This window comes from Salarias fasciatus, chromosome 6 (assembly GCF_902148845.1).
Source record: "Salarias fasciatus chromosome 6, fSalaFa1.1, whole genome shotgun sequence".
NCBI lineage: Eukaryota > Metazoa > Chordata > Actinopteri > Blenniiformes > Blenniidae > Salarias > Salarias fasciatus.
In genome coordinates, this window is record NC_043750.1 from 33,252,011 (window position 1) to 33,265,207 (window position 13,197).

Here is a 13,197-nt window from a genome sequence, read left to right on the forward strand (position 1 = left end):
ACATACGCACACACACACACACACACACACACACAGACACACACACACACACACACACACACACACACACACACACACACACACACACACACACACACACACACACACGCACACAAATGCAGCCTCACAGGTGTCAATCTCAGAGCTTCCGCTGTCCATGGTGCTGAAAACTCAGATAAAAACTCATTGGCTAAATCTGTATCTATTCAGATAGCTATAGTCACAGCTATCTATATCTTTTGGAATTCACATATATTAGAAAAAAATAGACTCGGCGGTCTCTTATAGTTGAGAGCAACACAAGGCACATTCAAATATCCAGGTGTTTAAGACCACAGCATTCTGATAAAGATAATATTTTTGAAGGTTTCACTGACTCACCAGTGGCTCCGATGTTAGGTTTTGGGTAGTACCGCTAGCGGCTAGCATAGTGTTTAGCATACTGTTGAACTTCCCTCCAAAGAGTTCAGATCAAGTGCAAAGAAAAAACTCATTATTACCGCACAGCCAATCAGTGCTGGCTTACAGCTCTGATGCATTCATGGACAGTTGTAATGTAAGAATCGGCAAATTGGAGCCCACAATCATATGCGTATACCTTCTCACACACACTGCACATTTTATTATAATAATTTTTTTTCTGATTAAATGTGAACACACCACATGAAACAAGGTCCTATGACCTTGTGGGTCCTGGGGCCACCGCCCCCTTGCCCCCACTCTGGCTCCGCCACAGCTAGCACTACATCTCGAAAGACTATAGCGTCAAAAACAAATAAAGAAAAATCAGGACAATGTGTTACTGTTACTGCACTGCTCTCATTTGTAAGCTGTATTTATTGAAATCTTGTGTAACACGGATCTGTAACACTCATACATGAGAAAAAGCTGAACAGAATAACTTTTAGGAATGAAACACAATGCATGCATTGATTTGAACATAAATATTGATACATCAGAAATGCTCAATGCAATAAAATAAATATCAATTTATTTTTTTCTCAATACAAAGCATACTGTAGTGTTTATAGTAATACTTAGTGGTTCTGGAACATCAAACATTTCAGTTAAGAAATGTCTTCTTTGTATAGGAGCACAAACGGCACACAGATAAACAACGGCTTTTATTCATCCTTTGTGCTTATTGATGTCTGCTGTAAAAATGTGATAAAAAAATAAAAACTTTATATTTGCTTTATTCAGTAGTACTTGTTCCAGGATCCAGGAGAGTCTTTCCTTTTGTTTCAGTATTGTCCCCGAGGTCAGTCAGAAAGTTTCTGCTGTTGTAACATTTGTTGAGAAAGCGTCATAGTCCTCTCTTAGAAAACACAGCATTAGATCAGCCCTCCATCTTCTCTATAGCAGATCACCTGGGAGAGAGAATAATGCTGAGGGAATGTAACATGGCTTCAAAGATGAGTAACACTTGTCTCTGCTCTCTGGCAAGTTCATGCAAATCTTCAAGGGAGCAGCAAAATGCTTTCACACACAGTGCTGGCATGCTCTCACTGTAACGCATCACACCCCAATCGCTGCCAATCAACCCAATGTTAAGCTGCTTCAGAAGATTATATATTAACATAACTTATTTGTTTCTTCCCATTCATCCATCCTGAAGGGATTCGTGGTTTCGGGACAATCCTCAGTCAAGGCCCGTTTCCTCATGCGCCGCCGACGGATCCGTGCACGTCGACGAAAACCACCTCAAACAGTCCATCCTGCTAGCTTTTTCCTTTCCCTCCTCTCCTACCCTCAATGTCCACCCCCAGCATCATCCGGGTGTACTCGTAGACCACGTAGGACACGCTCACGGCGGGAATGACTTTCAGGAGGTTGGGGGAAATTCCCCGATAGAGTCCGGTGACGCCCTCCTGGGACACGATGTTGCGAATCAGAGCCAACATGGAGAGTTTCGGGGCTCCTTTCAGTGAGGCTGAAAGGATGAAAACAAGAAACGTCAGTGTGTTCAGATTAAGAAGCTAAAAGTTTGACTTGTGGTCAACCGGCATCTTAAAGAAGACCGCCCACGTTGTCATGAAGGCCCCAAATCTCTACTTATGCCTGAGATATTTATAAACCCTGTTATCCTGACCTTGGGCCTGCATCCGGGTGCGGATTAGTGCCAGTGGGTAACTTGCCAGCTGGCCGCAGGTGCTGGACACGGCACCACACCCAACCAGCACCATCACCCCCGGGTCCGCCAGGCCGATGTTCCTGTTCAGCCAGGCGAACTTCAGAGTCTGCAAGACACCACACGGTGAGAAGGAGGTGAAGACTGAGCGGCGGGAGCGGCGTGCATCTTCCTGCTCCTCTCACCTCGTAGACGGCCAGGTCAATGCCGGCGTAAGGCACGATGCTGAGCAGGTTGGGTAAATAGCCCTTATAGAAGGCCCGGACGCCTTCTTTCTGCAGCATCTGTTTGGCACAGTCTGCGATCCCTGTGTACTGACCTGTTTTTCTCAGAGTGAGACGGGTTTTTAGCACCTAAAATAAACAAGGAGGAGAGTTCTGTTCATAAGAATCATGAACCCTGCTCACATCTGGATAAATGCCGTTGCCTGTGTATTACCGTGACATTACCTCCATGGGATAGATGGCCGTCTGAGCTGTTGCTCCAGCTAAAGAGCCGGCAACAAACCTCTCATGAACCCTCAGAGTTCTCGTCTCGTTACCTCCACGGATCACATTCTTGATCTGTAAAACATTAAAAAAACAAGAAACTAAAATTTACACACACATATATATGCTGTCAAGTTATGGACTTCGATGGGATAACCGTATGTATGAACGTGACTGTGAGCTTAACTCTAACATATATGATGGCTGTTAGCAGAGGTTTTGAGACATTATGATCAAACTAAAAACGCCGGATGCTTCTCACCTGCTCATAAGCTGTGAATTTGATCGCAGTCTCTGGAGCGATTTTTAGAACATTAATCCCATTTCCCCTCCACAACGACCACGGCCCTCCTTCCTTCCACATGACCTGAAAACTCGTCAAAACGCTCCCGGTGAAATCAGAGGAGCCGTGCACCTTGGAGAGGAGAACAGGGACACGATTGATTGATTGAGCCTCCACAATAATGTCGACACATTACTAATAACAAATGAAAGATCATTTTGTGGACCTCGATCGGAGCGCTGAGATCCAAACCCACCTGACGGAAGACTTTGATGCGGTCTAACGGGGCGGTTCCAGTCCGGGACACGGACCCAGCCATGGCTCCGGCCATCAGCTGCCGCCACACATAGCCCGACTTCTTCTCCTCCTCTGAAAAGTCATCTGGAACGGTCAGCTGCTCTCCGATGTCTAACATCTACTGAAGCCACAAGGAATGGGAAATGATCTTCCAGATGAGTAAAAGCCAGAATAAATATTTCAAATGTTCTTTATTGAATAGGTTATATGGATTCTGACGCTAGCAGGTTTTCCTTCATTTATTAATTTTTTTAAACAGGAGGAACCACTTTACAGATAGTATTGTTATTCAGAAAGACACAACGCTGTGTGCTTGGCCTCACCATTGAGCGTTTCCAGTAGCGCGCAACCTCCTCCATGTTGGTCAGAGGGTTAAAAAGGAAATAATCCCGCCACTCATTCCAGTCGATGGTCATGGTGCCGTCCTTATCCATGCTGAGAAAAACAGAAAAAAAAAATTATAAAAAGAATTTCATGGGAAGTCAATTCAAAATGCTGGTGATGAGTTCAAAGTTAATATAATTTAATATTTTTTTAATTCATGTTTTCATTTTATCATTTGGACAGTCAACAGTATATTAAAAAAATGACTATTTCTAACAAGCTTCACGCAAAGCTCCAAAACAGCAGGTGGTAATCACTATGGAGCTGAATATACACAGGAACTGGTTTGACAATTGGGTTCAAACTGATTCATAGATAGTCTTTGGACGAGGCTTAACCGGATTCCAGACTGGATTGGTACTGATTTTACCTTGGTTGAGATCTTTTCGTTCTGTTTTAACCATGTCTAGATTGTTACTATATTAAAGTATTTTAACAATTTGGCACTTGTTGTCACCAGACTGATTTAGTTAGTTAGTTAGGTGTCTAACTAGTTCCAGAACTGAATGTTGAGAGGCTGTCGGACGTCATTCAGAATGGTTTATGACAGAAACTTTGTTTAAGTTGTTCTTTGGATGAGTTTAAAGCTAGGGTAGACGATGTTGTCCAAAAGCACTTTTTGTCATACTGAGTGAAATGCTCCTTGCCCCCTGGGAGAAGTCAATTCATTATGTGGACGGAAAAAGGTGCAGAAAAAGTTTGACAATTGTAGCGGCCACAGGACAGTAAAAACTCCGACCAATCGTAAGGCGCGGACCGCTCTTCAGGAACCAATCAAATCCCTTTGCCGTTCTACCAGCCCCCTGCGTGTACATTTCAATGGCGTGCACTGGCCCTGGTTCAGAGCGCGCACGCGCTGCCAAGGCGCTCTCGGCGCTCGCGGCTCGCGTGAAAAATCGAACGAAGCGGAGCGGGCGAGCTGCGCTACTATGCGCATTGTGTTCGGGCAGTCAGAAAGGTTAATGACATTGGAGGCGATCACAAATTCTGTGCGAGTGGCGCCTCCGCGCACACGCGGCACTTCCGCGTCCAGTGCTTCGCTCCCAACAGGAGCTCCTCCAATGGGGTGGGAGCTGGGCGGAGCCTTGGGGAGACGCTACATTCGTGCTACATGCTACTTTTCCAAGATCGTCGACCCTAGCTTTAAACTGGCTTTTCATTGGTTTTTGTTGTTCCCAATTAGACTGGAACTTCAGACTCTTTAAGAAGTTTGTGAAGTTTTATCATTAAAAAAATTAGCAAAATCCATCTTTAAATTTTCGGCGAGTGTTCTTCATTCAATTCCTAATGTAACGTAAAATTAACTGACCTCAACAAAATCCTGGTTGCATCATTCATGCTAATGTTCACGCCCATGGAGCGCAGGCAGTCTCGGATCTCTGCCACATCGATCTCACCTTTCAGGGAGAAATGATAACGTGAAAAATCTAATTAAAAAAAAAAAAAGATTGTGGCGTAAATTACGGTCAATCAAGACAAAGTTGTTCCAGACCATCATTGTTCTTGTCCAGCTTGTGAAACATGAGTTTCAGCTGCTTCTCGTGTGCTCTGAGGTACTGGGTGAACTCCTCAAAGTCCAGCACTCCGTCCTGGTTGGTGTCCCCGGCCTCCACCATCTGACGGCACGCACAGGACAGGAGAGGCGATAAAACATGACGGTGGTTCAAGGACCAAAAAACATTTGTCAGTCAGAGGTGAGATTTAAAGGGGGAGCTCGGCTGTGCCATGCACAGCAGCACAGGCAGCGTTTCTTCTGGGTATCAGGACCAAAAACATCCACAGCAGTCAACATGAAGAACATGAACCGTCCTTCACCTTCATGGTAACAGATATTGTGTAAAAATATATGAAAGGTGAATTCTAGCTTAGGATTGCAGAAATAACAACAGGGAGGGTTTTATTTCTCATGTCATAAGTGGGTCGGGGTAAAAACAAAAACAGTCACATCCAGACGGGTCGCATGATGAGACTCGTAACATGTGAAAAGAGGTCAAGTGTAGAACTGAGAGAAAGGTTAGCACTCTCAGCTTACAGGGTCTTACTCCTTCTACTAAAATAGGAAACAGGCTGCCCTGCAGACGTCAAGGCACACACACACACACTCACGCGCACACACCAACACTGATATGTATGGGATGTGGAATAAACCAGGACCACGACTTGAAACATCACAAGCTTAGTAAAGGTTGTTTTTAAGCCGAGGATGAGCGTAACAAAATAAAATTAATCGTGGAAAGTGAAACAAAAAATACACAAGATACAAACTGTAAAACATAATTGGCATGAATGAATCAAAAGCACCATGTTTCTCCTCAAAACACTTTCAACTTTTTAATCAATACAAACAGAGACACCGAGGACACGGATGCAGACTCTGTGTATTCACAACACACACTCATGCTGGTGATGTTTTGGGTTGTTAACACACTCTGTGAGGCTGAGGATCAGGCTGGTCTATAAAAGGGAAATGTGATGCTGGAATAGCAACTGAGGAATTATTAGGAAATAGCTCAAAACAAAATCTGTATTTAATTAGAATTTTGGAGTTGGTCCCGGGTCGTACAGCACTGTCTTTGTGTTTTGAATGATGTGTTTTTGTATTGCAAACACTCACCATGGTGATTAATCTAACACACATTGATTCAAATGTACAACAAGAAACAAACAGCAAAGAGGAGTGAAAATCCAGTGCAGGATTTCTTTTCTGTCAAAACGCAGTTTTGCAGAGACAGAGGACATTTTTAAATGAGATTTTGTAGATTAAAGATGATTTATTAGATGTTTGACCAATGAGTTTCAAGTCTTTACACCAAGAGAATCTGACTCCAAGAAGAGTTTCCTATCATGTCTTAAACAGTTTTTCCAGTGCAAACAATATAAACTCTGCATCCATCGCCCCAATGACACCTGAGAATATCAGTGCGTCTACATTTTTTAATGGCTTCAAACTATCATATTGATTTTAATGTTTGAAAAGCAACATTAGAGTGAGAGGCCTCCCAAAGCCCACCCCTCCTGCCCCGCGCCTCACCTTCTCCAGAGACTTCCTGGAGAAGCCGCGGCTCGCCAGGCCCGCCCGCAGCTCCACGATGTCGATGTGTCCATCCTTGTTGAGGTCGAGCTGGTCGAACAGCTCGGCCCAGCGCTTCTCCCTCTCTCTGTCCGGACCCGGAGGCTCGCCGCTCTGACACTGGGCCCGGGAAAACCAGGTCCACTGTGGTCCCATCGCAGCCGACGTCAGCTGAGGGGACAGAGTGTTGGTTCAGGCATGGATAAATGGATGCAGTTTTCAAAACAGTCATTACAAATGAACTTGTGCAATAAGGTTGAACAGTACAAGAAGGAGTAAAACCAACCCAACATTCCTAGTCAGGGTTAGTCTACACTACCCACAATGCCTCTCCGGCTCCATGTGGAAGACATGTTCTGCTTAAACATTGGTCCAACTGGGCTTTTTTTGTGGTTTATATCTGAAAATGTCCAAAGATTGAAGTTAATGTACTTCACTTTACTCAAACATTGTTTTCTTTATATGACATGTTCTTCAAGTAGTATATACTGGGATTTCTTTCTTTTTTTTTAGGAGAAATAAATAAATAAAAAACTATAAATAAACTGTAAGAAAACTCATTTCTCTTCAGGAGCTCAAGAGAACATGGTCGTATTGTGGGTCACCAGCAAGCGTGGCTTTAGTTCTGGGGTTATTTTGGTTAAAAAGTCAAAAAATAGTTGGATGCAGCTGGATCATAGTGTGTAGAACAAACACGTGCGCCTACATGTAGTTTTTATTTCTGTAATCGACCTGTGAAATGCCAGTTTCTAACTTTCCAAACCTTGCTGCAACAAGCTGCTTCAATAAATCGTTTTGCGCCAGATGACAGGTCGTTCGTCTTAAAGAGCTCCGTGTCCTCCTCACTAATCCTAATCCTCTGCGATTAAACTATGAATCCAGAACAGTGCAACTATTAAGCAGACAGTGAGACCATTAAGCAGAAACGGGATTTTCCTGCGATCTGTCGCGTTTTTAGGGGGGATTTCTCCAAAAATCCAGATGATCGGTCGGAGCCAAAAGGCGTCGGGTCATCTGGAAAAAGGGAGTTCAGCTTCCACACGGGGAAAACCAGGCTGTTATGTGGTTCTGTGGTGGCCTCATAACAAAATATGGTCTAATAATAAAGCCTACGGTTCGGTTTCGTGGCCCACTCACGGTGTTTCTCTGCGGACCGACCCGCCGCCCATCGCCGGACGCACGAGATCCGGGCGCAGCTCCCGGATCCGGACAGCAGTCGGTCCGGGAAGGTTCGGACGTTTGGTACCGGCCCGGTTCCGGGAGGTGTCGGCGCTCCGTCGGTGGCTCCGTCTCGGTAAAATCCTCGCCTCGCTCTCGCGGAGGAAGCAGGAAGCGAGAGAAACGCGCAGCCGCTGCGAGACGCGCCGGAGCTGGAATTTAGAGATGTGCTTCATTTTCTCTCTCTCACAAGTAAGATCTTATCACCACAGTCATAGGAAATCCGCAGTGTTTATTCATTTATTGTGGGGGGATATCATAAAAATAGGGACCAATATTGTGTGTGATGATTATTGCTTATTGTTTTGACACATTGACGGTATTAAAGCGGTCCGGGCATTGCGACTGGACTTTTCTACCATGACTGAAGCGGCGAGAGCCTCAGAAACATGTTTTCACCCGATATGACCTGGAGCTCAAACTAGTTTCAACGTTTAAAGTAAAACAAATACATTTAAAAAATGTATAATGCAGTGATATCAATAATTGTTTCCTGCAATAACGCAAAAAGTAACTTAATTCTTTGCTCAGCTGAAGATCATACAGCATATGATTTCATACATTGGTTTAAAAAAACACTTTGGTATTCATCAATACCTCATATTATGGCAATCCCAAGATTTAACTTGTACTTAGTAATGAAAGTTTCCATTTTCACAGTCATCCTGCAGGCCAGAGTGGATCCGGTTCTCATTGGTTTTGGTCCACAGGCCGCATGTTTGACACCCCTGCTGAAGGAGATGCAGAATGGTGGCAGAACAGAAGCTGATGAGAAAGAGGGAGACACACAACTTTGAAATGGTTTGTTCATAGGAGAGGTGGAAGCCATGTAAAAACATAAGGATGGAACTGTAGCCATGAAGAGGATGAGACATGAAGAGGATGAGACACGTCCGTGAGGAGGCTGATGGATGCGGTGAGGGAGAACAAGAAGGAGAACTCAGGAGACTGAGACGGGAAGAAGACGATCATCACCTCAGCAGAAAAAAGAAGAAGATAGGGTTTTCACACGTCGAGCTGTTTAACAGTTTCAAAATCTGGATGAGGTAAACTTAAATTCATGGTTTTTCATCAAAATAACTCTTCTCATTCCACATACATCCCCTGGATCATGTCATTTGTGTTGATATGTGTTGAGGGCAGAGAGCAGGATCTTATGAAACACTATAAACAATCAGCGGCACACAAGGGAGCAGAGAAAAAGTAAAAAAGGTGAGCGATATCATGGTGTAATCTGATTACTGGTAAAGTAGTGCTTTTAATAATCTTATCAAATGTATGACTTTGCTCTGTGTGATGAGTGAAGCTGAATCCCACCTGCTCCTCTGTCATCGCTTTATTCCCCTGTGATAACACTGCTGAGGCCAGGCTCTGTTTATGACACATTATTAATGTCCCCTAACCACACAAACACACACACACACACACAAACACACACACACACACTCAAGGTCTTTTGGCTTTGATTGACCCATTATCCGCTCAGACTGTGTGTGTGTCCTGTTGACAGATCTGCATGGCGGCCGAGCACGTACGCCTCTCAATCAGACGCTCCTGTCTGCGTTCGATCACACGGACACACCTGCTGGTCTGAGGTCTGCTGATTGACAGATGAGAAAACATACAAGTCACCCAGCGTATAAAAGAGCAGCACACTGCGGTCCGGGACGCTGACTGAAAGAAGAGAAACTCTTCACAGATCATAAAACACAATTTATATTATTCAGAGTTTGAGAAATCAAAGGCCTCAATGTGCAAAGGTCTTTCCTCGCTGCCTTCATCATGTCTGGAGAAGTGAGTATTTAGAGGTTTCATGATTAAATGACGTTTTCTGAGATTGTGTTTTCTCCATGTGCGATTTTTCTACGTCCGTCTTCCTTTCAGGGCAAAAGGAATGAGGGTGAAGTTAACTCACATGGCTGAGACGCACCACAAGAACAGGTACATTTACTGACGAGACTGAAATAAAGATAAAGATGGATCCAACAGAGCTGAAGCTTCATGTTTTATTTTGTCCCTGTTTCTCTTTTCAGGATTCAGGATGCAAAAATCATCCAGGACTTGGAAACTCTGTTAAGCAGCAAAAGTAAGTTTGTTTTAGATGACTTCATCCTGCTGACTGTCAAACCTCAATGAATCAATGCAGAACACAGATGTTTTGAAATTCATTTTTATTCATTCGAGTATAAACAGTCTTGTAGTGAAATAATACAGCGATTGTCTGTTTTCCTCAACTTTACAAACAAATTCTTTACAGGTTTGTGGAAAATATTCACAATATTAGTATGAAAATAACACATTTTAAGAAATTGAAAGAATTTTTGCTAAAATAAACTCTTGAAGTTTAGACTGAGTGAAATTAATCAACTTTTCATTATCTGAGTTTACTTATGTCCCAGTCAGAGGTTTCACAAAACATTTTGCATTAATGTAACCTGTGTGCTCACAGAGCAAATACATACATATTTCAGGATTATAGGATAAAAAAACAAGTAAATCACAAAATAACAATGATGGCAGAAAAATAGACTCTCTTCAAGGTATCAGAAAATGGTCACAGTTTAATAATTTTCAGTTTTAACCAAACTTAACAAGCAAAGCTCAGATACGAAACTGTTTAAAATAAAGGTTTGAGGTTTTGATATTCTGTAATTACATGGAAGAATCAGCCTGTTTTCCAATATTATGGGGTTAAGTTGGACAAATAGACTTCTGTTTTGTCTTCTGCACATTTTTCTGAATATTAACCTTAAAAAATCTTGAATAGAAGGAACATATCATTACAAATTACATTCTTTGAATAGCATGGAAATGAAGAAAATGTTTCCTTTTTTTTAACTCTACAAATGGGTATTTATGATGGAAGTATTATATATGTGTCAAACTGCATTGCTGAGTGAGTTGCATTTTAGTATAAATGTACATTAAAGTCATAGTCATACACACTCCCTGTGTAAGACTTTGCACTCAAATTGAAAATAGAGTTGCACCGTGGTGCAGCGATGATCCAGGCAGCAGAAGAGTTATCAAGAGTACATACTATGATCTACATGGAAATGTATGTTTACTTAGAATAGTTCAGTATTTATTAAATAAGTGTTGTTGTGCTGTGGTGTCCTGAACCTGTTTGAAAGCCTGATCGTTATATTGAGTGTGTTGTCTCGGTCGGCCTCCCTCTCAGGCGCTGTGCAGGCCTTTCGCTGCTTCCTGTGCTCGGAGTTCAGCGAGGAGAACCTGGCCTTCTGGCTGGCCTGTGAGGACTACAGAGTCTCTCCATCAGCTCTGCACAAGGCCAAGGCCAGCAGCATCTACAGCCAGTTCATCGTGCCCGAGGCGCCGCAGGAGGTCAGCAAACGCCACCTCGATGCAGGACGTCTCTCAAACCGGGAACAAATCAAAGGAAGCAGGGTGGACGAAAGCGCCTCTTCAGTAATCTGCTTCTGTCCTCCAGGTGAACCTGGATGCTGAGACGCGCGACGCCCTGCTGAGCGGGATGGACTCTCCGTCCGGGGACACGTTCAACGAGGCCCAGCAGAGGATCTACACCCTGATGGCCAAGGACTCCTTCCCCCGCTTCCTGCGCTCCCACCACTGCGCGCAGGTCGCCAAAGCTTGCTGAAGCACAGAATAACCAACCCGTACCGCATGATACGACAAATGTACTCCCATCAGTTCAGTGTGGCAGTCTGTTTTCTCAGTTTTGTGTTAATCAGGCAGCACTCTCCTTGTGCGTTGTACACTGTGTGTTGTGGTGAACTTCATTGTCGATGTAACTGACTCTGAAGCACAAATAAACTGCAAGCGTTGTTTTGAAGCACACCTCAGGAAGGGGGATTGACTGATGTTGTATTCACGCAGTCATTTTTACACAAATTGCCACTGAAGCACAGTTTGTGGCTCCAATCTGTTGACATTAATCAAGCAGCTGAGTTGGAATTGCTCATGCGACGCACGACTGTTTACAGTCCTCGGAAACTGGTTTGAGAAAAAGTGCTTTGGTGCCTGTTTACACTCGTCCTCAGTTCTCACCACACGTAAACTCAACACCCGGAACGCGCGTTAATGTCAGGTGGAAACGGGCTGATGCAGAGAACAGCATCACAGCAGTAATACTTTCAAACTGATGAATAAAAAAGAAATGGAGATTGATCTCACATGAGTGTTGAGTATGACTCCAAGATTTCCATCACAGAGCCTCAGAATGGACTGCGGTGGGTATCAGTGGTTGACTGTTCTCCAAAAACATGTATTTGAGTCTAAAGCGACTGGATGGGTGTGTGGTTGTGTTTTCCTGTGCACTTCCTTCAGCTGGGACCGACTCCAGCTCTCATCCGCCCTGACCTGGATCGAACAAGAAGGTAAAAACAGATGTGGCTTCAGGATTAAGAAGCTACACCTCGGCTAAATCTTTTAAGAGACTTGTTGGAGCTCCTGTTTCCTGCAGAAGAAGCTGCAGTATTGTTCTGGCGTGAAACATGAAGCCTCCGTAAGATTTTAAAAACCCACCTTTTTACATTTGTGCCGAACAGCCAGGCCTCAGCGAAACGGCTTCATCCTGGATGTTTGACTCAAAATAGCAGACTTATTTTGAGGCTGGTTGCAAAAGTGCATCACCATGGTAACACTCCAGGGGAAAATACGCCGAATGGGAATGTTGTGCAGGACATTTTGAGACTGCAGATGGAGTTCGACTAATAACTGTTATAAATAAAAAAATGATACAAATAACCTGTGAGTACAGAAAAGCTATCATCATAATTTGCTTTTCCAACATTTGTGTTTCTCCTTTGATACCTAAATAAGACTAAGGGGAACACAAAAGTCTCATCCACGTCTGAACTCTTCCTAATGTTCCTAGTATTAAAATATACGACTCTCTGCCAGTCAAAACATCCTAATATAGTCATATAGCCTAACTACTAGTGCTCCCTACTGGACACATGCAAGATCCGAACAACAGTAAACATATTATGGAAAAGACCTTAAGAGCAGACAAACCCCAGCTGCAAGAAATGACTGCAAATTTGACCTTAGTGTCCAATCAGAAAAATCTGCACTCACGTGCAGACAAGATAAATGTAAATGAGTTTTCTAAGGTGCTCTGGTTAACATTCTAATGGCAGACTTCCACTTTAGGACATATTAACTACTGTCTGTTGCTCTGTGCTTCATGCTGCAAAGTAATCAAGCCACACCAGCAGATCTGCTTTTCAAATGACCTCACAGCAAAGTTTGAATTCTAACTCCAAAAAACACAGTAGTTTGTTTTAACCGGACCAATTGGAGCACACCACTGAGGTCTTAAAGGAGGAGTACAGGACTCAGA

General features: G+C 43.5%; 2 protein-coding genes across 3 annotated transcripts; one reads left to right on the plus strand and one right to left on the minus strand.

The window, feature by feature from the left end:
• Nucleotides 1-825: 825 nt before the first annotated feature.
• LOC115390856 (calcium-binding mitochondrial carrier protein SCaMC-3-like) lies at nucleotides 826-7,983 on the minus strand. Of its 2 annotated transcripts, XM_030094883.1 has the most exons (11): nucleotides 7,791-7,983; nucleotides 6,615-6,824; nucleotides 5,076-5,199; nucleotides 4,893-4,980; nucleotides 3,523-3,634; nucleotides 3,159-3,317; nucleotides 2,882-3,034; nucleotides 2,581-2,694; nucleotides 2,317-2,484; nucleotides 2,093-2,240; nucleotides 826-1,933 (listed from the first exon to the last, which is right to left on the minus strand). In XM_030094883.1, exons 2-11 carry the CDS (start codon nucleotides 6,807-6,809, stop codon nucleotides 1,722-1,724), a joined length of 1,473 nt encoding a protein of 490 aa, XP_029950743.1. In that variant the 5' UTR covers nucleotides 6,810-6,824; nucleotides 7,791-7,983; the 3' UTR covers nucleotides 826-1,721. The 2 variants fall into 2 exon arrangements, with proteins under 2 accessions (XP_029950743.1, XP_029950744.1); XM_030094884.1 differs by lacking the exons at nucleotides 4,893-4,980; nucleotides 5,076-5,199; nucleotides 6,615-6,824; nucleotides 7,791-7,983 and having other exon boundaries at nucleotides 3,159-3,320; nucleotides 3,523-3,622.
• A 1,490-nt stretch (nucleotides 7,984-9,473) lies between these two features.
• LOC115390906 (regulator of G-protein signaling 5-like) lies at nucleotides 9,474-11,695 on the plus strand. The gene is made up of 5 exons (XM_030094953.1): nucleotides 9,474-9,665; nucleotides 9,756-9,812; nucleotides 9,905-9,957; nucleotides 11,053-11,216; nucleotides 11,323-11,695. Exons 1-5 carry the CDS (start codon nucleotides 9,622-9,624, stop codon nucleotides 11,488-11,490), a joined length of 486 nt encoding a protein of 161 aa, XP_029950813.1. The 5' UTR covers nucleotides 9,474-9,621; the 3' UTR covers nucleotides 11,491-11,695.
• Nucleotides 11,696-13,197: the final 1,502 nt, after the last annotated feature.